At 46.3% G+C, this 26093-nt stretch overlaps 2 protein-coding genes across 6 annotated transcripts; one reads left to right on the top strand and one right to left on the bottom strand.

Moving 5' to 3' along the window:
* Positions 1-922: 922 nt before the first annotated feature.
* LOC133912009 (thiamine pyrophosphokinase 1-like) lies at positions 923-1740 on the bottom strand. The gene is made up of 2 exons (XM_062354533.1): positions 1587-1740; positions 923-1467 (listed from the first exon to the last, which is right to left on the bottom strand). Exons 1-2 carry the CDS (start codon positions 1738-1740, stop codon positions 1367-1369), a joined length of 255 nt encoding a protein of 84 aa, XP_062210517.1. The 3' UTR covers positions 923-1366.
* Positions 1741-1944: 204 nt separating this feature from the next.
* LOC133912008 (bZIP transcription factor 1-D-like) lies at positions 1945-18273 on the top strand. 5 transcript variants are annotated; one of them, XM_062354532.1, is made up of 16 exons: positions 1945-2225; positions 12147-12254; positions 13221-13258; positions 13400-13545; positions 13616-13675; positions 13758-13862; positions 14098-14181; positions 14278-14337; positions 14562-14731; positions 14801-14852; positions 15496-15538; positions 15732-15955; positions 16051-16128; positions 17176-17301; positions 17728-17816; positions 17902-18273. In XM_062354532.1, exons 4-15 carry the CDS (start codon positions 13489-13491, stop codon positions 17782-17784), a joined length of 1116 nt encoding a protein of 371 aa, XP_062210516.1. In that variant the 5' UTR covers positions 1945-2225; positions 12147-12254; positions 13221-13258; positions 13400-13488; the 3' UTR covers positions 17785-17816; positions 17902-18273. The 5 variants fall into 5 exon arrangements, 3 of the variants coding, with proteins under 3 accessions (XP_062210516.1, XP_062210514.1, XP_062210515.1); XM_062354530.1 differs by having other exon boundaries at positions 17719-17816; XR_009908748.1 differs by lacking the exon at positions 17902-18273 and having other exon boundaries at positions 17114-17301.
* The last annotated feature ends 7820 nt before the right edge of the window (positions 18274-26093 follow it).

Here is a 26093-nt window from a genome sequence, read left to right as displayed (position 1 = left end):
CCTGAGTCGACGAACCCTCAATCAAGATCCAGGGAGGCCTCACCCCCTCTTTGGCTCTGACCATGGCCGCCAAGGTCCAAAAGAGCTGGACCCTTCCCTTGTTCGCCTCCCCAAGGTGGGCCTCATCTTCGGCAAGGCCACCTGTGCCCCCGTCCCGCCTCTGACGCTTCGTGCCATCCGGCGACGCTCCGGACGGCTCGACCATCAAGCTGGTCTGTGAGCCCTCGGAGGCAGGTGGGGGTCGAGCCCAGAGCTAGTTCACAGGGACTGCAGAGGCTGGGGGACCAGAAGGCACACGTCCTCGCTTCCCAGCAACCTTGGACTCCGACGAGTTTGGCCATGCCGGGGAATCCACCCCGAAATAGTAGTAGATACGGTTGTATTGCTCTCAACTCCCGACCAAACCCACATGTCGATCCCGCTCTGCGACAGTAGGCAGACCCTAGAACACTTCCATGACCTCAATCGCTCGCTCCAGCAGAAGGAAATCCTTTGGAAGAGAAAAGAAAGGAGAGGCATTTTACATCTGCAGGTTCAAAAACTAAAACTACGAGGAGGACTCACTGGAAAGGATGATGGGCCCAAAGTACACATTCAGCTCCTCTTCCCCACCTTGTTCGAAGATGCAGTTCCAGTTTGCCCGAAGGGGTCGGACACACAGTATAGTCAACTCATCCATGAGATCACGCATGCTCATCTACCGAGCCACATGTTGGAGAAGCATCATTCACGCAACAAGCTAGGCATTCAAGATGTTCGTCACCAGAGTCGGAACGTACTCGATGTCACGGTTTGTAGAATGAAGGGGGAATCCGAAACCGACATCACGGTAAAACCACCGCTCCGACCACCCAGTGTACCACCAACCACCCCACCAACCACAATGTATCCCAGCAAACAAGAGTGTGTAGAAGATTGTAAATACCATAGAAGCAACTGTGCGGGGGAACATATCAGAAACATTTACACCTCTCCAGCATCAGATATGCACAGCACATGCAACGCACTAACATAGTCACCGCTCCAGGCAAGCATTGCATCAAGCACATTGTGGGCATGCAATCTGCCTGACTCGAAACATCACCAGAGCTTCCATATTTGGAAAGCATATCAAATCTGATAGACTAATTGGTACGCTGGTCATCCTGAGCATCTTTTGTCCTGATGAACCCAATGCAAAAACGTATCATGGGTCAGAGCAGACTAAGCGAGAAGGCAGCAATGGCAGACTGGAACGGAGCACGCCAACGTACGGGAACGGTCTTGTTCAAACGATGAAACGAGCCAAGCACATCTCGCTCGATCTTACTCCCATGTGCGACACAACAGACGGAACAGGGAGCAATCTGTGGTCAGGGATGAGTCCTTACTTCCTGTGGACCTCGTCAGGGTCCTGCACGATGAGCAGCTCTAGCATGTCGTCGAAGACGCGGTTGGCGCCGCCGTCCGCGCATACCCGCACCGCCGCTGCTCGAGCCAGCCATAGAGGCAACAACAAGAGAATAGGGAGCGAGTCAGCATTACCGCCAAAGAGATCTGAGAAGAAGGTGGAGGGAAGGGGAGAGGCACCGGCGCGGGGGCGTTACCTTGTGAACAGAGGAGGGGCGCGAAGCGGGGTAGCCGTTGGTTGAGGACGACAAGCGCTGGGCTAGCGCAGGCATCGTCGGGTGGCCATGGCGAGGAGGGGTCGAAGAAGGCGGAGGAGTGGCACATCGTGGGTTGCTGTGGCGCGGGAGCCATGGCGGCTGGTTGGCTAGGTCATCGGCGCGCGTGTATGCTGCTCTGGTGCTGAATCCCGCCGCCAAGGCCAAGGATCACGTCCGCGTGGCGGCGTGGCGGAACCGTCCCGAAAGAGGGAGTGTGCGTGGAGGCCGGTTGTACAGGATGGCAGCACGGTTGTACAGGGCAGGAGGGATCACATGTCAGAGGGGAGGAAAGGCAGAAAACTGATTTGATTGAGAAACGACAATTCACATCATTTCCTCTCCGACCCGACGCTGTGATTGGAGTGCTCACACACCATTTCCTCTCCCCTCTCCATTCACATCAGCGCTCCACGCCTCCCTCCGCCCCGAATTCCCAAATCCAGCGCCTCCGCTCGCCGAATCCTTTCCGCCGAACACGCCAGCGGAATCCTTCTCCTGCACTCGTCTTCCTCCTCCCCTCTACTGAGCTGGCGTGGCGTGGAGGTCCATCCGCACGTGGATTGGTCTCTCCTTTTGTTGGTAAGCAAAATCCTAGCTTTGCTTGGGTGGAATTCCTTGTTCGAATAGTTAGATCAAAACCGAATCTTCCATCCTCTCCATTCAGTTAGTTGTGGATTCGTGTGCTGCGTGGCGACCTTACTGATCCAACCCACCCGTCCATGGCTAGATTAGTTTCTTTTTCAGCGCCCCGAGATCGACATTAGTTGAAGCATAGGGCTTCTCGGTACCCAATTAAGGTGCGGGTGCAGTTTGTCTTCCGTAATGTTTAGGGGGTCGAACCCCCTGCCCCTGATCAGAGTCACCGAGGGTCTTAGTTAGATTTGTTTTGTCTTCGGGAGCAATTTGTGGATTGTAGTGTAGAACTGCCGCGGAGGATTCGTGGATTTCTGTTTATATGTTGCTCCTTTGAAATTTTTGTTTTGTCCTGCAGCACAGCACCTTTTTGTTTGAGAGATGCATATGTCGCTTAATTTTGTTTAGTGTTATATCACATGAGGCAAGGTTGCTACTACAGTATTTTCAGTTAATTAAATATACTATCTTTTGTGAGAATACCGAACAGCTTAGCTCCTGAAATGCGCTAGTTCACGATGAACCTGTGCCTGTAATTTCCCCCAATTAGTACTTTTCTTAAGGAGTCTAGGTGGCTATTATGTCTGAGAACCTTAGTAAACTTATACTTGCCATGTTTCCAAATATATGGCAACATACATTGCTTGTAATAAAACCTTTTTAACAGATCGTCAGTATCCACTGAAGTATTTAGATTAAGTCAATTTTGCCAACAGATTACTACGGAAATTAATGATCCAAGATGCACATTGGAAAATGGAAACCATGCTAATATGTGAAGTTGTACTTATTTGCAAATATTTGAGTAATAATTTTAAAGTAAACGAATGCCTCTTGCTAGGTACCGAACGCAGGTTATGAGCTATGTGCTCCCATGCTCCCACCAAAGGAGCCCATCCCAGCCTTGCTGGCATATTGACATAATTATTCGATAGACAAATAAGCGACTGAAAGATTTCTACTCCTGTTTGATGAAGATTTCAACGGATGATTGTCATCAGGCATTTATTTCCTACCATTTCATAAGAGACGTCAGAGTTGCATGCATTCCGTAGTTGGATAGCTTTTTGTCTGAGACAGGCATCCCTCATCGAAATATTGTGGATATGTGTTGGCGAAAGAGAAGATGTCTTCCACGAATAAAGTGTGGCTAGAGTCTCTTCTAGAAAGAAGATTCATGCTTGGAGAAGAAGTAGACTGAAGGGAGAAACAAAAACGTGTTTATAGTAAAAAAGATTGGTCCCCTGGTTTGATGGCCATGAGTCTATATTTATAGTGTCATTCAAGGTGTAAATGTGCAAACATGCCCTTACAGAGATAGCGATACAAACTATCACTATACCACAAATGCCTATGGTCGGTCGAATCGCATAGCATAGGTCTAGGTAGGATGTATTTACCCTTAATCAGAAGATATTATCTACTATGACAATACAATGGTACAATTGGCCCTAAGGGCGTGGTATATAGCTGGTCGCCTATTGCGGAGACACATTGTTCAAGGTGTCGGTCCGGCTCCCACTTGCTATGGGATGTCAGGGTGGCCACCACTTGCACCGGTATTAACTGTCGGTCACTTCGAGTCAGGCCAGTTGCCTTTGGTGTTCTCCTTTTGCTAATATTCCTTTCAGAGACCAGCTTCTTCCCCTGTCTTGAGAGACATGGTCAGAGGGGTTCACGACCTCCGGAAGCCTTAGCTTCTACAAGGAGTTTGGAGCCCGAGAGCTCCGGAGAAATCCTTGACGATATCCCCTTAGTATTATCTGTGGGTTGGGATATTTCCCCTAATAGTACCCCCTTATCTGCTGGCTCCGAGGCGTGGAGGGGTGAGCAGATGTAGAAGGAACTATCTTTAGCCCAGCCTCATAGTCAGGATATTCTAATATAACTTCTAGTCATTGAAGAGCCTCTCGGTGATGATCGTAAGCGATGGTGACGAAGCCAGATGGAGATGGCGTAACCCGGAGAAAACTGTGTGGTCTGGAGTCCAATGACGAGAGTTGGAGACGTGGTAGATGTTGGAGTCGAAGGCCATCGAGGTTTGAACGGAGGCGATGCGCTCCGGAGCCCTTGCTGAGGACGGAGGCGTATAGGCGTTGGAGCCGAAGGCCATTGAGGTTCGAGCGGAGGCAATGTGCTCCAGAGCCCATGCCGAGGCCGGAAGCGTAGAGGCATTGGAGCTGAAGGCCATCGAGGTTCGAGCGGAGGTAATGCGCTCCGGAGCCCGTGCTCAGGCTGGAGGCGTGGTAGACGTTGGAGCTGAAGGCCGTCGAGGTTCGAGCGGAGACAATGTGCTTCGGAGCCCATGCTAAAGCCGGAGGAATAGAGGCGTTGGAGCCGAAGGCCGTTGAGGTTCAAACGGAGATAATGTGCTCCGGAGCCCATGTTGAGGCTGGCGTAGAGGCGTTGGAGCTAAAGGCCATCGAGGTTCGAGCGGAGGAAATGCGCTCCGGAGCTCATGCTGATGCCGGAGGAGTTGAAGCGTTGGAGCCGAAGGCCGTCGAGGTTCGAATGGAGATAATGCGCTCCAGAGCCCATGCTGAGTCTGGAGGCATAGAGGCGTTGAAGCCGAAGGTCGTCGAGGTTCGAACGGAGATACTGCGCTCCAGAGCCCATGCTGAGACCGGAGGCGTTGGAGCTGAAGGTCGTTGAGGTTCAAGCGGAGGCAATACGCTCCGAAGCTCAAGCTGAGGCCGGAGGCGTAGAAACGTTGGAGCCGAAGGCCGTCGAGGTTCGAACGGAGATAATGCACTCTGGAGCCTATACTGAGGCCGGAGGCATAGGGGCGTTAGAGCGGAAGGTCGTTGAGGTTCGAATGGAGATAATGCGCTCTGGAGCCCATGCTAAGGCCGGGGGCGTAGAGGCGTTGGTGCTGAAGGCCGTCGAGGTTTGAGCGGAGGCAATGCGCTTCGAAGCTCATGCTGAGGCCGGAGGCGTAGAGATGTTGGAGCCGAAGGCCGTTGAGGTTCGAACGAAGATAATGCGCTCTAGAGTCCATACTGATGCCATGGGCGTAGAGGCATTGGAGCCAAAGGCCATCGAGGTTCGAACGAAGGCAATGCATTTCAAAGCCTATGCTAAGGCCGGAGGTGTAGAGGCGTTGGAGCCGAAGGCCTTTTGAAGCCCTGCGACGGTCAGAGCAAGCTCCCCAGCTTCTCTGATGGTGAGCCTTTTCGCCATTTGAACTGTCATAATGGAGATTGTATGTAGAGGCAAGATATTCTCCCCGCTTTTTGGCATAAGTGCTTAATGATGCGTGGTAACGTCAATGTGTCTGACGGGGCAATGCGTCGGTTCTGGTGAGGTCTTGTGCCGATTGCCCTTGCATGCACCAAAAGGGATTCAACTAATAAATGCGATGAAATGTGTATATAAAAAACTAGGGTGCTGCCGCAGGGAGTTGTCGCGTGCCTGGAATTGATCGGGATGTGGCCACGACCCCTTAGGATAATAATTGGGAAGGCCGCGGGACAGTACCCGTGGTGGTTCCATTTCCTTCCCTAGACGTACGCAAACGATTGGCATAACTATAAAAGCTGGGGACGACCCAGTTGATCCTTCATTGTTGTGTAAGGGAACGATTCTTCTTCAGCTTGATCATAGCGTCGTCCTCCTCATCGTTAGAGATGTCGATGATTTCGACTAGCTTGACTGGGGCGGGGTCACCTCTGGTGCCAGCGCTAGTTCCGCTTGCCGTGGTGCCTCTGAGGGTGAGCGGTCCCGCGGGCATGCTCGCAAGGTTGGAGCCGGCAACCATCGTGCTTCCATCCTTGCAGAGAGAGCCGCCCCTCGCCACTCCATCTCGATCTCTAGTCTGATTAGTCGCTTCAGTCGAGATTATCGATATCTCCAATGAAGAAGAGGAGGTCGACTAGGATCTTTTAGAGAAGGAGATTGACGAGAAAGAGAAGGCGAAAGCGAAGAAGGAGGCATCCCAGACGGAGAAGAAGGCAAAGGAGGAAGGAGAGAAGGTTGTGGGGGAGTTCTCTTCGTCCTTGTCCTCTGACAGTATGAGGCTTGCTACTGCATCAGCTTCCACAGCGGTAGGCCACAGATGAACCGCATACGCCGCTTCACGTGCCGCTGTTAGAGCTTGTAGTTTTCTTCCCCATCCTCTACCAGTGCTTTTGGTCCTGAGTAGTCCAGATACTAGGAACTCGGGAAGGTATGTAAGCATTTTTTTGATGTGAAATTTCTTAATATAACTAAGTCTTTAGGTCCGCTTAGTGTTTTTTCTTTTCGTTGATCGAAGTGTATGGCGATCCTCCAGGCATGTAGCCAGATATGCTTTTTTTTTTGTGTGCACCTAAGCTCTAGTGCCTCACCTTCCCCGGCCCTGTCGCACGCAACGGTTGTTAGCGTTCGGAGAGTGTGATTGTAGGTATTTTCTTTAGTGTTTTAGGGGTGATTGGAGCAACGAAGTCTTATACATGTTTATGCCTCAACGCAGCTGAGGTAGGTGTCATCGACATGCGGAGGGTTTAGAACCCGACGCCTTTGGTGGGGGATATTGACCTCGTTGTTCCTGGCGGAGGAGGTGTAGCTGATAGTGGGGCCATAAGACGAGTTCTTTGATAGAGACGAGGTAGTTTCGGAGCCTATTGGCGGTGGATGGAGGTGAAGCCGACGATTAAGGCCGAGGGAGGTAGTTTGTGACCCCTCAACCCTAGCCGCTACTAGGTTCCAGCATGATACAAACATTTCTTCTATTTGATGCTACAGACTCCTCTCTAAATTTGTTCCAGATTTTGACTCAAAGCAATCTATTCGGAGCCCGATGGCAGTTGGAGGAGGTGAAGCCGATGGCTAGATCGAGGGAGCCAGTCTGCGACCCTCTCGGCCTTTAGCTGCAGCGAGGCTCCAGAGGCAAGGCCATTTGGAGCCCAGCGGGAGTTGCCGAAGGTGAAATTGATGGCTAGACCGAGGGAGGTAGTCTGCAACCCCCTCGGCTCTTAGCCGTGGCGAGGCTCTAGAGGCAAGGCCATTCGGAGTCTAGCGGCGGTTGCCGGAGATGAAGCTGATGGCTAGGCCAAGGGAGGCAGTCCGCGACCCCTTCAGCCCTTAATCGTGGTGAGGTTCTAGAGGCAGGGCCATCTGGAGCCCAGAGGTGGTTGTCGGAGGTGAAGCCGATAACTAGGTTGAGGGAGGCAGTCCGCGACCCCCTCGGTCCTTAGCCGTGGTGAGGTTCCGGAGGCAGGACCATTCGGAGCCCAACGGCAGTTGCTAGAGGTGAAGTCAATGGCTAGATCGAGGGAGGCAATCTGTGACCCTCTTGACCCTTAGCCATGGTGAGGCTCCGGAGGTGAAACCGATGGCTAGGCCAAGAGAAGCAGTTCGTGACCCCCTCAGCCTTTAGTTGTGGCGAGGCTCCGGAGGCAGGGCCATCAGGAGCCTGGTGGAAGTTTTGTCGGAGCTGAAGCCGGTGGTGAGGCTGCGGCGACCTCTTTGGTAGTCAGCCAGCGCCTTTGAGTTATCAGAGGGTTCTGTGCCTCTATGACATCGATGCTATGCCTTCAACATGCAGGAGGGTTTTCTGTATCTCTACGGCATCGGGGTTTATGCCTTCGACCTGCCGGAGGTTTGTTTTTACCTCTACGATATCATGACTTGTCGGAGGGTTTTTAGTACTTCCACGACATCGGGGCTTACGTCTACGACCTATCGGAGGGTTTTCAATACCTCTACGGCATCGGAGTTTTCGCCTACGATCTGCTGGAGGGTTTCTTTGTACCTCTACGGTGTTGGGGGTTACGTCTACGACCTATCCGAGGGTTTTAGTACCTTTACGGTATTGGAGTTTTCGCCTACGACCTGCCAGATGGTTTATTTGTACCTCTATGATATCAGGGTTTTTGCCTACGACTTGTCGAAGGGTTTTTAGTACTTCTACGGTATTGGGGCTTTCACTTATGACATGTTGGAGGGTTCTCAGTACCTCTACGGCATCGGGGCTTTCGCCTACGACCTGTCAGAGGGTTTCTTTGTACCTCTACGACATCAGGGTTTACCCTTGCGATCTGCCAAAGGGTTTCTTTGTACCTCTACGACATTGGGTCTTTCGCCTAAGATCTGTTGGAGGGTTTCTTTGTATCTCTACGACATCAGGGCTCTCGCCTACGATCTGTCGAAGGGTTTCTTTATACCTCTACGATATCGGAGCTTTCGCCTATGACCTGCTGGAGGGGTTTCAATATATTTCTACGTCATTGGAGCTTTCGCCTACAACTTGCCGGAAGGTTTTTTTGTACCTCTACGACATCGGTGCTTTCGTCTACAACTTATCGGAGGGTTTTTACTACCTCTACTGTATCGGGGCTTTCGTCTACGACCTGTCGGAGGGTTTTCAAGGTATCTCTGCTACTGAGGCCATGTCATCGGTGGGTGATGTTTTTAATATGTCTCTGCTACAGAGGCTAAGCCATCGGTGGGGAGTTTTTTTTTAAGATGTCTCCGCCACCGAGGCTAAGCCATCGGTAAAGAGGTTTTTAAGATGTCTTCGCCACTGAGGCTATGCCATCGGTGAGGATGTTTTTAAGATGTCTCCACCACCGAGGCTAGGCCATCAGTAGGGAGGTTTTTAAGACGTCTCCGTCACCGTGGTTAGGCCATTAGTGGAGAGGTTTTTAAGACGTCTCCGCCACCGAGGCTAGGCTATCGGTGGAGAGGTTTTTAAGACGTCTCCGCCATCGAGGCTAGGCCATCAATGGAGAGGTTTTTAAGACGTCTCCGCCATCGAGGCTGGACTATCAGTGGAGAGGTTTTTAAGACGTCTCCGCCACCGAGGCTAGGCAATCGGTGGGGAGGTTTTTAATCTCTATGCATTATTTCAGCGAAGGTATTTGACGGTAGATATAATTTAGATTTTACTATTTATTGTTGCACAGAGATATAACTTAAATCTTACGGTATCCTGTTGCTACCTAACAGCTATATGTCGTAAAGACTTTCAATCAGATAAGCTAGCTACTTTCAGAGTATGTTGACTTTGTTGTATAAATACTAACTAGCTAGGTAAGCTATTGCTAGGTGGACATAAGTGGGCGTACCTTTGCCAAAATGAGGCCTCTATAGTAAGATCGAAGGTCAGGAAGGTGGTCGAAGGGTCGACTTCTCCAGACTGGGCTGCCCACCGAAGGGTCTGGGCTACGTGGGCATCTAGAGCACTCAGAGCCCTATTGCCAGAGCCTTGCACCTCTTCGCCACGGCCAATCCCATCAGTGTTGAACCCGACGGGGGAGGCACATCGGGGGCCCTAACTGCTCTGGTGGCTTAGGCAGGGCCCTACGTTGGAGGCTTGCTGGTCTCTGTTTATGGCTAGGGCCTTTTCGCGACTCAATCCATATCGCTGGGGTATTGCACCGTTGGCGGCGGAGCTGAGGGCGGCATAGGGGCCGAGGGGGGCTTGGTAAGGCCCAATCGCCCACCTGGCGGCCCGCTGCAGGCTTGCGACCCCTGAGTTGCCTGTCGTCGGCTTTTTCCCCTTGTCGGGCGTCCTGTCTGCCTCTTGAGGTAATCCTTCCAGAAAGCTATGAGGGTTCGACATCCGTTTGTATTGTGGTCACGTTCGGGTCCATGCGAGGAGGCATCTAGGGGTCTACGCTCCCTAGGGCTGGTGGTCTCCCTGGAGCCTGCTTCCCTGCGAGGAGGCCGTAGGGGCCGCCGGGCGACCAGGTTCTCAGAGGACACTGGCTCGACGAAGGTGCCCTGGGTATCGTCATAGGAGGCGTCTAGGGGTCGAGCCCACGCATGAGTGCCCTTGGCTTGAGTGCTTAGAACCATTGGAAGGCAGCCTATCTGGCTGCGGCTTCGGCCGTAACCCCCTGGGGTGCGATGGGGTTTTCGCTACGCCACTGTTGGAATGTCCCCGCGTCTGCTTGGGCCTCCGTGCCAACCCAAGCTGTTAGGTTGGTGGTGGTCGGATGATCGTCGTTCTGTCCAGCTGCGGGGCTGGTGGGTGCATATGGTGTGCCCGGTCGTACGTTTGCATGGGTGCGGCGATGAAAACGGTTGCATGGGGTAGCCTTGATGGTTTTTGGTGGTGTCCTACCTCCCCTTGTACTTTTATGTTTAAGTCCCCACGGACGACACGCTGTTTGCGGAAGAGAAGATGCCTTCCACGAACCAAGTGAGACGAGAATCTCTTCTAGAGAGGAGACTCAAGTTTGGAGAAGAAGTAGAGAGGATGGAGAACAAAAGACGTGCTGATAATAAAAAAGATTGGTCCCCTAGTCTGATAACCATGAGTCTGTATTTATAGTGCCGTTCAGGGTGTAAATGTGTAAACATACCTTTACAGAGATAGCGATACAAACTATCACTATACCACAGGGGCCTAAGGCCGGTCGAATCGCGCAACATGGGCCTAGGTAGGATGCATTTACCCCTAATTAGAAGATATTATCTACTATAGCAATACAGTTATGCAATTGGCCCTAAGAGCGTGGTACTCAGTTGGTCGCCTATTGCGGCGTCGCATTGTCCAAAGTGTCAGTCTGGCTCCCACTTGCGCTGGGATGTTAGAGTGACCACCACTTGCACCAGCATTAACTTTCGGTCACTTCTTGTGAGGCCAGTTGCCTTTGGTGTTCTCATTTTGCTGATATTCTTTTCGGAGGCCAGCTTATTCCTCGGCCTCCGGAAGCCTTAGCTTTTGCAAGGAGTCCGGAGCCTAAAAGCTCCAGAGAAACTCTTGACGGCATCCTCTTAGTATTATCCATGGATTAGGATATTTCTCTCAACAATATGCTCATGGAAAACGTCTAAAATAATAAACCTTATCTTGTGGATTCTAAAATATTAAGAGGCGTATGTTTTATTTTCTAAAATTTAAAAATCAATGTGTTATAAATATAGGACTGAATTTTGTTGCTTGAATTTGTACCCATATTTTGCACTACGGTTGATTTGTGTACATGAATCTCTAGAACTAGCATTTGTACATGAATGGCGTGGCCTTTAGAAGATAAGTCATATAGTATAAACTGTTAGCTAGAATAGATGGAATTGAGTTGGAATCTGGATTGTATCAGAGTAAGAATTCTAAGGCAATCTACGACCAAGATTGTGGTCCTATTCTGATAGGGACTTGACAGGGCGCTGTAGAGTCATAGAATCTTAAGATTCCAGGACTTGAATCGGGATTTAAACTACCTTGGATGTGAGCGCCCTAAGTCTCCTCGTGTCCTGGTTGAGTCACGTGAACAGTCTCTCTCTCTCTCTCTCTCTCTCTGCTAGAGGAATTAAGTCAGCAGCAAGAGCATAGTTGGGATCCTTGTGTTGACAGCTACTAATATACTAATATCAATAGTTAATGACAAACATCTCATGCTACATGTAGTTTGCTGGGTGTGCTGGATAACGGTGGCACTGTAAGTTGTTACCCAGAATAGCCTCCATTAGCAATTGTACCTATTTTTCATTTCCATTTGTGGACAGCTTGAAAGCCTGGTTAATCTAATTACCAAAATGTCTGATTATTTATGCTCTTAAAGTTCACCATGATGATCCTAATACAATTTTGTACCCCCAGCACTAAAATTTAAAAGTTCTAATACATCAACCTTTGACTTTCATGTTGGTTCCTTGCGAAACACCCTGTCAATACAAAACATCTGACAGTGGTGACAAACTAACTATCACGTAACACTAACAGTGGTATGCACATTATGTTGCTATCTGATTGGTTGCTTCTGGTCCCAATTTAACCATATGATATACATATCTTAAATGGGCCTCTAAAAATCTCTCCCTGCATTAATCTTGTTGCGCAGGATATTACAATAAATGTTTCTTTCCTTGATTCCTTCTGTTTCCAAGCAAAAGGTATCGATACATTCTATGATCTTTCTTCCTATTTTTGTTCCACAGTGCTATCAAATAAGCCAATTCCACGTGTCTTTCAAGACTGCTTAGAGACTCCACTGATCCCTTGACCAATCAAATATAAAAGAACAAGTGAACAACTCTGCATCGTGGGTATGTTTCTGCTACATCTTCTTGATATGTTCTCCGTTTCACTTGATGGATTTGTTCCATGCTTTTTGGTTATTGGGAGTTCTGTTGCACTTCTGAACTACCCAATATTTCGCTAACGAAGAAAAGTCATTCTTCATTTTAGAACAGTTGCTTCATCCTGGCTTGATATGTTTGCCTGCCAAATTTCTTACATTCATTACAATTATAGTTGATCTAGTGTAAGCGCTTTGAAAATTATAACTGAAGATGAAATTACCACGACAAGTGATTTAAGACCCTTCTGAATTCATTTTGTGAGATTTTTATTTGTTTTGTACTGCACAATAGAGTTTTAATTTCTTTTACCCGAAGCCTCTTACCCCTGCAACGTTAATTGTTGATTGACTCATAGTAAACATGATGGATGGCAATCTAGATGGAGTAAACAAAGTTGTTTCTTTGAATAGCAGAATATGTATGTGTGAGTAGGTGGGTGGGCGAATCAAATATGATTTTGTTATTGTTTGCTTTGACTTTACTGAGGTTCAATAGTTCAAAACATAAATCCACCTCCTTCAGGCTCCCAGCGTCACAAGTTAGCATGAGGCACCGAAGAATTTCCAAAATATAGTGTCTACAAAGACTTGTAGAATACTACTGATGAAATATTTTTTTTGTTGAGTCACATTTGACGGATTAGGTGAATTTTTAATAGTAAACAAATTCTATATTAGATCCCTATTTTTTTGCTCATTATAGTGGCCTCCTAAACCATTATTGTTCTTGTTTATACTTTTTTAAAGAGCTATTGTAGTGCCTCTCCTCTGAAGCTAACATGGTAGATAACATGCTTTACTTATAAAAGTATACTTTTCTGTTCCTGCCAGTTATTTATGTTGTGTCAACACTTTCAAGATGTGACCTTGATTGGTATGTTAAAGTTTAGATTTATCCTTTCTCAATGGTGTTTTCACCTTTTTCCCACAGGTTGGCCCCTTCATATTTTCAGTGTCCTGCATTCTCTGGTTAGTGTGATTCTCCACTATTCCTAAATCCTTATTCAAAGAAAGGAGACGATATCTACAAAATTGCAAGGCCTTTGGGTTCTTATTAACTGATAAGTTTTCATGAAATTTGTTTTTGTTGCTTATGGACATCAACCCAAGATGTTGCCTCTTGCTTTAAAGTGAAAGCTCTGTCCTCCTTTTGGGAGCTTTAGAGGTGAAAGGAACATAGGACTAGAGAGGAATAAACAATGGGAAAAGGAGATGTGGCCACTAGGTCCAAATCTCAGAAATCGTTGGCAATACAGGTTTGTATGATCAATCTGAAACTGCAAGAGTAACTAGTGGCACCCTCTTACCATATTTTACTTGTTTCAGAATGAACAGAGTACACATACTTATCCCCCCACAGCATATCCTGACTGGTCTCGGTTCCAGGTTTGTAAAATGAAATTGTCCTGTATTACTTTTTTATTGATCTAGTAGATTGATTTGTATAACTGTTAGTATAAATCTGTAGGCCTACTATAATCCTGCTGGGACGGCTCCTATGACCCCACCAGCTTTTTTCCATTCATCTGTGGCTCCAAGTCCTCAGGGGCACCCATACATGTGGGCCCCACAGGTATATTCTCACTTCCATTTTGTAGCTAGTGCAAGTCTGTAAGCATGAGTGTTAATAAACAAATATTAGTATGAACCTGTCCGTTAACTGTAGTGCGAGTTTGGCAGATTTGTGAACATTTGGTCATAGGGTTTGCTAGCCATTTATTTAAAAGGACACCATCAGCTAGTACAACCACTGAAGCTCTGGAGATAATCAGTCTTTTAACATTTGATGTGAACTCATCTGGTGACAGATGATGCCTCCTTATGGGACACCACCGCCATATGCAGCGATGCATGCACAAGGCACACCTTATCAGCAGACACCCATGCCACCGGTAGTCCACTCTTATATTTTACTTGAGAGCATGATCTTTTCATGCTTATACATGGCTGATGTAAAAAGAACTATAATCTCTTTGTTTCTGTGTCAGGGTTCACACCCATACAGTCCTTATCCTGTGCAATCACCAAATGGGACAGTTCAAACTCCTGTAAGTTAATGGGCACCTTTTACTTGATCTATATTGCTTTGCTTGCTGCAGAACGCAGGAAGAATTCCACCCGATTCCTTTCCAAATCTTTGCTGTCACAAATGTTTTCTGTTTTATATATACATTAAAGCTTAGGAATTCATTTGTTTGAATTTTCCTATCTGCATCATTTGTCTCCTCAAAGTAGATATGATTGTGAATCTATGATTGGATCATGTTGTTAGACATCTGGTGCTGGCGTTACAGAAACAGATAAATCAAGCAAAAATAAGCGGAAGACTCCCCTGAAGAGATACAAAGGAAGCTTAGGTTGTCTGGATGTTGTTACAACCAAAAATAATGAGTCACCTGCAAAACCTTCAGCTTCCTCCTCCAATGAAGGTTCTTCACAAAGGTAACTTCTTTAATTTTTATGTGATACTAATGGATAAATGATCGAATCCACTAACTATTTGATATGCAGTGAGAGTGGAAGCGGGAGTTCTTCTGAAGGAAGCAGTACAAATTCCAAAAGTGTACGTCTTCCCTTTATATTTACCTTTTGACATTTGACTTCATAATACTGTTAGTAAAAATTCGAAAACAGTCTACCTACCCCGTTATAGAAGGTCTAGTTTGTGCGAGTAACTTCTAAGCTGTTCCAATTTTTTACTATTGCTGGACAAGACCTGCACCAGGGTACTTGAGAGGTGCTATTTGGTAGGGTTTTGCACCGGTTCTGTGTACATGGTCTTTTAAGAGGACCCTGACTAATGGATATCCAGTTCATTTTGTTGGAAAAAAATCCTCAAGAATCAAGTGATAGACTTGTATTAAGTTTTTTTTATTATTGCTCAGCACTTAACAGATTTACTGATCATTCGCACATTGTGTTTCATCTTAATTAATGTTAAGTGTTGACCCATTCTTTAAGAGTCCATATCTTGCATGACATACATTCAAAATTTACAGGTCGTCTTTTGTTTCATGTATCTTTGGTAGTTATAGGGACTTCATGTTAGAGGTATCTATGTTTTCCACACTTTCTTAACACAGAGCCTGCTAGCATGAAAAAACTAGATGGATGCACCCTACCCTCTACATCTTTCTTGCTTTATATGCTGGATTTGACCAAGCTAATTTAAGGCTAACTGGTATAAACAAACAATTTGCCTGCAGGGTTCAAGGGCAAAGGATGGTTCTGAAGGTGGGATGGTTAATGGTAGGACTTGAAACTCCATCTAGTATAATATTTTTAAAAGTTTTTCATAAGTTCTGACCAACTATGGGTAGCCCCACTAGGGAATTAGATACTGATAAGCTACTTTGGTTTTTAGCTCAAAACGATAGATACATGACCTAGGTTCTTTGTTGTGTTAGGAAATGATTACAGTATAAATACTTTTTTTCGCCAGATGCTAGGAATAAAGGTACTCCGAGCTCAGCAGTTGTGCTTAACCCTATGATTCCATTTTGGCCTGTTCCCCCACCCATGGCTGGCCCAGCAACTACTCTAAACATGGGCGTGGATTACTGGGGTGCTCCTACGTCTGTACCCATGCATGGTAAAGTTATTGCAGCACCGACATCAGCTCCTTCATCAAATTCACGTGATGTTCTGAGTGATCCGGCTATACAGGTCTGTTACTGTGCAGGGTTTGGTTCTCCTGGTCTTTACTTTTTTTCAAGTACCGGACCTTGGACTTTTTTTAGGTTTTTTTTTTGTTAGCATAGGATGAGCGAGAAATGAAGAAACAAAAACGGAAGCAATCAAATAGGGAATCAGCTCGCCGCTCAAGATTACGCAAGCAGGTATGTAACGTCTAACTTTATTTCACATTAATCAGTGGATGCTATTGGTTAGCATATCTTGTGGATAGTTTGCATTTCTACTAACAGCTTATCTAGGAGCGACCAACAGTAGGGTGAGCCAAGGGGGAAGATAAGTCAAGAATTTTTGCCAACTTAACAGAATTGAACCTATTAGGCTATTACCTATTCTCTTTTATCAAATCATGTGTGCAATCGCTGTAGACTTCTGGGCAATATGAACTTTACCAAAATCTAACCTAAACCACAATAAATTAGGATATGGTTGAACCTACTTAATTAATTGCAGTAGATGAGAGTAATGTCTAACTATGCATGACCATGTGTAGCATGCATGTGTGCCTGCACGCTTTGCTACGAGTCTAGAATAGATGGTGTTTACTGAAGTGATGAATTCTCTTTCATGGATGACGCAATCAACATTTTAACAGAGCAAGTATGCATGCAGATATTTGTTCAGAAGATGGTGGTTGTTAAACCAGGATCTTAGAATGCAGATAACAACCACCAAATAATGATTCATAAGTTTCCACCTATATATGTCATAAGGCTAAAGACGAATCTCTTGAGGCATATTGTCACATATTTGTTTATGAAGTCATGCATATATTAGAAAACAAGAGCAACAGATTTGTTTGGTCATTTCCTGTTCATATAAGTTGGCGTTCTTTGCTTCTTGCAAGTTATGATCCAGTGGTAGTTCAATGATACATGGTATTCTAAGTGTTTTCTATTTGCTATTGTGGGTAACCTTATGTTATTGTAGCATACCATTACAATCCTTTACTACAACAAGTATTGGAAACTGTTGTGGGTGGCCTTATGTTATTGTGGTTATACTTAGTTATGCCAAGGTCGATGTTTAACCAAAATCAAATAGGCACTGTGGCATTATATGTGCTGTCAGCTTAATATAAATTTCTTGTTTTCCCTATGATATATTATATATGTCGATTGTATACTACAGGCTGAATGGGAGGAAGTAGTTGTTTTCCCTTTGATATATTATATGTTGATGGTATACTACAGGCTGAATGGGAGGAAGTAGCCATCCGTGCAGATTTGCTAAAGCAGGAAAATAGTTCACTTAAAGAAGAATTGAAACAACTTCAGGAGAAGTGTGATAGCTTGACCTCAGAAAATACATCTCTACATGTAAGCTTTGTCTTTTGTTTTTGTCCTGTAGTTTCCAGAAGTTCTAAATTATTCTATGCACATTAGTTTCTGACTTTTAGTTTGCTGCAAATAACAAGCAAAACAAAGGTATTTAACTATTGAATCATCCAAACTGCCTTTGTGGCATGTGGATGTAAGCATATTAGTCACATTCACCCCTGAAATGATGCGACATCATTATCGAGTTTCAACATGGAGCTATCTCACTCTAACCCACTGGGGCTTCCCAGCACATTAACTCACTGACCCCGTTTTCTGTGGCAAAAGCAGGTTAAAGTATGTTCTCTTTTTTTGTTTTATATGTCGGTGGCTGAGAGGCTGTAGGCATTCCGTTTTAGAATTTTAGGGTTAACGTTGCACTCTCTACTTTGAGAAATATACGTAAGATGTTGCTAGTGCTTGCAGGAGAAGCTTAAAGAACTTGAAGACGAGAAATCAAATGGAAACTTGTACAAAGATTGAAGGCGGAAGCTTCTCTCTTTCTGACTGCTGATGTAAGGAATAATTACTTTTCAGCTGCCATTACCATTACAGATTACCAAATCTTATATTTCTGCTGTAATGATATTGACTTTTCAGATAATTTGGAGGACAGATAGGTCCGATAATCAGGAGGTATTCATGCATGCTATTAGATTTTTGGCCGAGGGGTAAAACTGTATTATAGGATTTGACATGATTGCTACAGATTCTTCTTCCGGTTGCCACAGCTGCTGTGCTCTATGTTTTCTTCTGTCTTTGTTCTAGATGCTACAGAAGTATACTGCTATGTCGAAATCCCTGGGTGATGTTTGAAACTTGGGGATTGGCGTATGATATAGTTGTTGTAGAGCTGCTCACTGAGCTTATTGACCTGAACTGTAGAGTGTTACAGTTATTATTCGTGATTTATCAATTCTGATGTACAATTTTTACTGTACAAATGGATAGCATTTACAGATTTCACTTGCACTTGCCCTCTTGATTGCATCGTTATGTGGGGAATGGGCTCGGAAAATTTTGGAAATTGCAGTTGTTGCTCTCACCCAATGTCACGTAACAGATTATGTTGTTGCGCATACATTAGTAATTCGAAACCATAGTCACCGAAAAGGTGGAACCATACCGTGTTTCTTGTCCTGGGATCGTCGTCCCAGTTCTGGGAACGCAGGAATAATCTAGTTATCCCTTTGTGAAAACTTTTCATAAGTAAGGTACCGTGTTTCTCGATCTGTTGACCTGAGAATTTTGACTATGTTCGAAACACATGATTCTCACCTATAAGAAGCAGAAACTCTGCACATATTTACCTGAAAAAGAATTCAGGTAAAAATTGTGTTCAAAATTTATGCAAGTCCCTAGTCTTTAGTGATGAATATAGCATATATCTATTTGGTCGTCTTGGTCTCCATAATCCAACAGAACTCCCCCCCCCCCCCCCCCGGCGCGTGTATAGCCATCGAACAAAAGGCCATGATTCTGTTCAAAAGTCGACTTGCTCTTAATCCCTTTTTCCACCTGCATCACCAATCTTGTGCTTTCGTCAAGCACATGGGTGGCTTCCTTCTCTTTTTTTATCTTCTTCCCTAGCTGGTAGAGCATTTGAATGTCGTGACTGGACGGAATCATCACACGGCACATCACGACACGCAGTGGAACTTGCTCATTATCTGCATATACGAGCTTGTTCTAGTATGATGTTTTCAAAGAGAAACAACAATCGACATGTTTTGCAACTGATTTCAGCAGGAGCTTGTTCAAGTATGAAGTTGAACGGCGGCCCGATCTGTATGTATATGAGGTGATGACACTAATTGTCCTAGATCCAAGATGCAGATTGCTCATATCGAGACGCTAGCATCTCTCTCTACACGATTCGGAAATAAATTTCAGATCTCGCATTGCAGATTCGCAGTCTGCAATCTAGCTTTGCAGAGTGCACACAGTACAGAACTCTGAACTTTTGCTCAAAGCCATCACCACAGTACGAAATATTTTCTTTTTGCCTGGCCTGTCCCTTTTCCAACCATCCAAAGGAATGGCAGGCACAGACAGTGCACTGCACATCCACACAAGCAACCATCGCATTGCATGGAATCCATCAGAGCAGCACAAGGACAGGGCCAGTGGAGTTAACTTGCAGGCAGGCATGTTGTGCAGAGCAGAAGCAAAAGAAAACCGCAAAAGCCACTACGCCCAAACTGCTTTCTGACAGCCAAAAATAAATCATGCACTGGTCATGAGTCATCGCCATGCCGCTGGCCACCACAAGTACGCAGGGGGCGTGTGAGGCAGAGGAGTGAAGAAATTGCAGGCATGTTACGCAAGAACAGCTGCACACGCACTGCAACGCGCATGGGGAAAAAAAGGCACAATTCTTTTTTTGAGAGTACAAACGCACGCACTACAACTACTCTCCCTGTGTATACTCGCGTCGTTCTAAAACCTCGAACGCGGGCGGGCAGCGTCGTGGCACAGCGACGCAGCCAACCGAGCTACGCTCAGTTCGCAGAAACAATGAAGGCACAATTCTGACTCCTACGACGCTAGTCATGCCGCTCTGGTCCCCTGTCACTCCAGCTGACACACACGTCTTCTCCTTTCACATCTTTTTTCATTTCTGCTCTTTTCTCTAATCTTTATAATAATTATGTTTAGACGCGAGAAATTTATCTAAAATTTCTCAGCCCAGAGTGTAAGAGTGCGGGTACCTAAGTAAATAAAATAAATAGACGAAAGATAAAAGATAGAGAATACATTTTATTCATATTAGATAATACAAATATAGGTTCTCATGTGTGTGTGCTCCATAGCATGTTGGTGGCAATCTAACAAGGGCGACGTGGTTTTCTAGTTCCTAGGGCCTCGAAAGACTTATAGTTAATTACATCCATGAGTCAAGCTCACATAACACCTCCGATTAAGCTGTGTACATGATGTCTTCTTCGGTCTTCACTTCGCGTTCTCCATGCATGTGATGATGTGGTTGGTGTAGATGGAGCATCTGCGTCATCCATGGCCTTGTCGATCCATGAGCTGGTGGTAGCACAGTTGATGCGTTGGCTACATCTGCCCTTGTCGTCCGGCCTCGTCCATCGTGAACGGCACGTAGTCGTTATAGTAGGTGGAAGAACATGTATGACGGCGCTCAGCTTGTCCGATTCGATGACGTAACAACATCATCGGGATGAGAAGATAGAGAGAGGAAATTGTTAAAGATGAGCATATGGGGAACACCATTCGAGAAAGCCTGTAGACTCCGGTGCTTAACTTTGTGATCTAGTGGCAGTACGTGCATGCATTCATGCACTAATACACGTGTATTTGCATGTACACATTCACTAGTGCATCTAAGTGCATGGACTGGACTTTAGTTCATGCACCATGCCTCTGACGGCCAGCGTGGTGACATTGGGGTCTAAGCGAATGGTGCAGCATCTTGGCAGCCCCAGCGTCATCCTTGACGGTCACGAACGGTGTTGGTGGAGCCAGTAGCTTCGTGGCCTGTGTAGTTTCATGATCTTCGACTTCACATCGGAAGCTTCTCCGCTGGATGGCGACGTCTCGAGCTTGACAACTTGGATGACGAGCCTCGGCGGATCACGGACGATCGTCATAGTGGAGCGCTTCTCCCCAACGGCGCGAGGGCAAACTCTAGGTACGCCTCCACAGGTTGTTGTGGTGGCTGCATGGTGACGACGTAGACGTCCTTCACTGCATGTATGAACATGTGGGTGTTTGTTGATCGATGATATGCGGCTCGACGTATAGCACCGACTGATGAACCTGGACGGCATCCCAATGGTAGGCTTGAAGGCCTTAGCTATGGCGTCTGGGGTAGTAGGAGCAGGCCACCCATCCATGCATGTGGTCTGAGATGGGAGAGAGAGAAGAATCAATAAAAACCAAGCTCACCCATGGATGACGTGAACACCATCCTCCTCCTTCTGGCCTTCACGTTATTACGTGAAAAAAGCTCAAAAATAACAAGTCATAATCATCATAGGTGACGGGTGTTGCCCCGAATGCGTCACTGATGACAAGTTATAAGTGACGGCAACCAATGATATCATTGATGACGGGTCAAAACTTGACCCGTCACTTATGATTGATGAACGTTTTTTCTACTTTTTTATACGAAAAAATCAAAAAGTATATTTTTTTTCACCCGAGAGCCACCTTAGTACAAGGCCCATCACATATGCCTAATCCATATTATTTTCAAACATATTTCGGTCTTTGCATTTCATGGGACTCGAACTCGCGCCCAGGGCCTCATACGCAACTCTCTTACCACCCCAGCTATCACGTGCTTACGATAGAAACCGGATATACTATCCTTTTAACCTTCATGGCCAAAGGTCATAGGTAACAAGTCACAGTTATGACCCGTCACCGATGACGTTTTTCTCGAAATATTGACCCGGAGTGCTTTTAGTAAAAAGGGCATAACTTTTGCATACGGGCTCTGTCGGTGTATCAAGAACCGGGGGTCCCTGAGTCCCGATGCCAGGCCAGCCATCCGCCACGTATCACCATCCCGCGAGGTCTCTCCCGCGGGGTAAGGAGAGTTCGAGTCCCGGGAGAAGGTGCTCGGGGCCACAGTCATTGGTCCCCGAGCACCCCGGTTCCCCGATGATCCGCGGAGTCTAAATACCGGGAAGAAAAGTGCTCGGGCCGGTGCCAGGTCACCCCCGAGCACCCTAGTCCCCCGATGACCAAAAGAGCTAAAGTTCCGGGAGAGAGTGCTCGGGGCTGCGAGCAGCAGCCCCCGAGCGCTCGGTTCCCTGAGGTTCCACACAAAGAGTGCCCCGGAGAGAATGCTCGGGGCTGCATGTGGTGACCCCCGAGCATTCGGTTCCCCGAAGGATCGTGCAAGAGTGCTCGAGAGAGAGTGCTCGGGGAGGTGAACAGTACCCCTGAGCACCCGGTACCCCGAAGACAAAGATAGGTATTCCCGGGAGAGAGTGCCCGGGGAGGTGAACAGTACCCCCGAGCACTCGGTTCCCCGACGACCCAGAGAGGCCCCCGAGGGGCCCATTGATGAGGTGTCCGAGTCAGAGGTCCGAAGCCGCATTTAATGAGCGTGCGTGGCCTGACACATCCAACTGCTCCCGCCATAGCGTCAGTCCCTGCCATGCTTTGGCAGAGGCGCGTGGGGCTATTAATTGCACGGGTCCCGTCCCGTATCGCCAATCATCGCGAGGATCGCGTTCCGTCTGCTGCCCTGCTGTGGCAGAGGAACAAGACAGGGCGGGCACGCCGGGTTGCTCTGCGGCTGCCCGGTGGGCCCCCTCCATGGCGCCCGTTGCCAGGGCGGCCACAGTGATAGGTGACCGGGCGGGCGGCGTTTTTTCACCCTCCGGTCACTTCGCCCAGAAGAAATGATGACGCCTTTCCCAATGATGGCGTCTTGGAACTTGTGCCCCCCCCCTTCCCGTTCGGGGCATGTCGTAGCCGGCAAGTGCTTAAAAGAGCCGGCAACACAGAAGCAAAAAAAAAAGCTTTGGGCTAGACGCGAATTCACTCACGAAGAAGACCAACCCCATAACGAACCGAGCCAACGAGGAGAGACACTGTGAGCAAGGTTGAGCACAATTCCAGCCGAAGAACAAGGAGCCTCAAGCTCTTAGTTAGATCATATTTCTTGTAACCAGCTACATCCTTGAGAGATCTCCCTCAGGACAGTTATTGCATCCATACAGGAGTAGGGTATTACGCCCCCGTGCGGCCCGAACCTGTCTAAACTCCGGTGCATTTACTTCCTTTTGCACTAGGTCATCATCCCCCACCACCAGCTGTTGCATTTACTTTCATTCATTTCTCCGACGAACTTATTCAGGATCATCCCCCCGGTCGAATTTCTAAAAAGGGGTCTCTCGGGATCCCTGCGACAGGAGTTAATCCTCCGACAGGCTCCGATTCCAACATTTTTTTTGACCCTACAGACATCTACAACGTCGATTTCGGTGAATTTTTCGAGGTTAAAAACGGCTTGGAAGATTGAGTTATCGCCTCCGGAAGTTTTTGCACCATTTTCGGAACACGTATTTGTGTCCATAGCCATTACCCCTTACATCAAACTTGAGCAAAATTATACAATAATTCCTATTCTAATGCTGCTGAGGTGAGAAAAAAAAGATGAATAGAGAAAAATAATATAGAATACACATATATGTGAGTATATATTTATACCACTATACATATATATACACACACATGGCATAAACCACGAGTACATACACTTTTGCACCATATGAAATGATAGCTCTATATATCGATCATGTACATCTATAAAAACAACCATAAATATTGTGTATATATATCTACATAAACCTAAATATATAAATACCTAGAGGTATATATATATATATAGTTCTATGTATTGATCAAGTCATTGGTGACGGATCATAACTTGATTTATCACTAATGACTAGGTAGGATGATCCGTCATTGATAAGTTAGTCATTAGTGATGGGTTAAATTGTGACGCGTCACCAATAACTAACTAGGATAATCCGTCACTTATGAGTCGTAGTAGGTGACGGATCACAACTATGACCCATCACATATGACTGACTTAAGATGACTTGTCACTTATGATAAATCATAAATGACGGGTCATAACTATAACCCGTCACTTTTATTATCAATGACAGGTCATTTGTGTCTCCTTTATCTATTTTTCACGTTTTGCATATTGCTTGACGTAGACGGCCTCCGGCGATGTAGCGGCACTGCGGCAGTGCAACGGTACGTGTGTGTGATGAATGAATCTTGATCCCTCCTCCCCTCGACGTGGAGAAAAGGGGTCTATTTATAGGCAGCAGCTAGGGTAGGGAGAGCGTATCGTGAGGGAGCGTCGCCGCTATTCCGTTAGGCGCACAATTCTCGGAGGTGGTTCAGCCGCTCCGCTGTATGAGAGCGTCGCTTCGCTTGATGGATAATTTGTATTGCTCCCTATCTTGAGTCTGTCAAAATGAAAGTGCATCTAGCCCCTATGTGTGGTTTTGGTAATTAATGATAATACATATGGACTAACAATGTTGTTGAGATTGTTAGTAGGTTGTTCAATAGGTGAAGCCTAGGTGAAGAGACATGCATGAACTTTAGGTGAATGGGAAGATTGAAAGTACATCGAGATGAACGAGCTCTAGGTGATGCTCGGATGTGATGTATGAAGGAGAAATATGCATCTAAATAAAGGAGCTCTTGGTGATGCTCATAAGAAGAAGAAGCTCAATAAGATTAGCAATAAGCTTGAAGGCTAAGTTACTTGTGGAGGTCAAGTAACTAAAGGTATGACTTGTCAATAGAGTTTTATGGACTAACCCGTGTGCTATGTATTTAAGAATGAGTGGGGTTAGGTTCTATATGAAGATTGCCAATATGCATGAAGGCTAATAAGTTACTTGTGGAGATCAAGTAACTTAAGGTATAAATGTTGTCATTTAGGTTTTATGGACTAACCCATGTGCTTTGTGCTTGAGAGTGAGTTGGGGTTAGGATCCATAAGAAGGCATAAGTTGAATTGAAATCATATATGCCAAGAGTGAAGAACAAGAATGGACTCCATATTTGATAAATTGAATTCCTTGAAGATGTCGAATACAAAATGGTTTTCTATGGCAAGACGGTGAAGGAAAAGCAAGACTCGGCTGCGATGGACTATCCGTGGTGAAGGGCAAGCAAATGGCTTGGCGCCGAAGGACCAAGGCGGTGGTGAAGAGCGAGTAAAGGCTTTGCGCCGATGGACCGTGCGAGGCCATGGGAAGCTATGAATGATTCACATCAATCATATGAAGAATCAAGAAGAGATGGAATGAAGATTTTATGGAAGTTAGCAACCCTCAAGGTTTGAAAGAAAGAAGCGGTACTTGAAAGTTTTCAAATACTCAAAGTGGTTCAAACGAGTTTTATCTTTGAATTTGAGTATAGGTATGCCGCACTATTAAGAGGGATGCAACGTGAGCTAATTGTCGCGTCTCAGTGCTCAAGAGTTCCCAACCAAACTCAAAGTGAGAGTTTGTTGTTAAGAGTCAGGAGCGGAAAGTGCGGAAGTGTCCAAAATGGGTTTTGGAGTGTTCCTAATTTGATCCTATATGTTTTAGGTCATGAATTTAGTTGGGATGTGTAGCCCTCTGAATAAGCTTTCCATAGAGTCCAACATATTTAGGTTTTTTTCTTGTGAAAAACTCGTTAGTTTATATTCCGCTGCAGGTTTAGGTCAACGATAGAAAGGGTTGAATTTTTGTAAAAACGCCTATTCACCCCCCCTCTAGACGACATTATTATCCTTTCACAAAACCATGCACTAGATAAGAAAAGGCCCATCCCTTAGATACGTGAGCGTGTAGAGGCGTCGTCGAGCGCTCCCTATATCGGCGAGTTGATAGATAGGTTCGTCGATCTCGTAGCCGCGCGCCGGCTAACTCGCAGGTCAAGAACAGCGCCGTCCTCTGCGTCTCTCACCAAGCTATATGTACGTATTTTGGGAGCCTTTCGTGAGGGTATATACGTGCATGCACTCTAGCTCTATTTAGCATGTGTACCGTGCATGTCCCTTTCATGAAGTTGCTTTGCTTCTTTTTTTTCTTCAACTTGCTTCCCGAGTATCACGTATGAACTCATCTCAACATGCATGAACAATATCGTCGAACAAATTAAAAAATATGTAAAGAATGTTTGGATAGAAAACATTTAATCCTAGGAATAAACAAGTGCCAGTCCAGCACAGGATGAGCAGCTAAATTGTTTACGAGCTGTGGGCACTGCACTGTTGTGCCCTTTTC

The sequence above is a fragment of the Phragmites australis genome, chromosome 3 (assembly GCF_958298935.1).
Source record: "Phragmites australis chromosome 3, lpPhrAust1.1, whole genome shotgun sequence".
Taxonomy (NCBI): Eukaryota; Viridiplantae; Streptophyta; class Magnoliopsida; order Poales; family Poaceae; genus Phragmites; species Phragmites australis.
The sequence above is the reverse complement of the archived record's forward strand: the minus strand, read 5'-3'. Positions and strand labels throughout refer to the sequence as shown.

Coding starts and splice junctions, on each gene's coding strand:
- LOC133912009 (XM_062354533.1), bottom strand. CDS start 1,740: ATGGCTCCCGCGCCACAGCAACCCACGATGTGCCACTCCTCCGCCTTC. Junction 1,468..1,586: donor GCCCCTCCTCTGTTCACAAG/GTAACGCCCCCG, acceptor TGGCTCGAGCAG/CGGCGGTGCGGGTATGCGCG.
- LOC133912008 (XM_062354531.1), top strand. CDS start 13,489: ATGGGAAAAGGAGATGTGGCCACTAGGTCCAAATCTCAGAAATCGTTG. Junction 14,338..14,561: donor ATGGGACAGTTCAAACTCCT/GTAAGTTAATGG, acceptor TCATGTTGTTAG/ACATCTGGTGCTGGCGTTAC. Junction 16,129..17,175: donor GCTCAAGATTACGCAAGCAG/GTATGTAACGTC, acceptor GGTATACTACAG/GCTGAATGGGAGGAAGTAGC.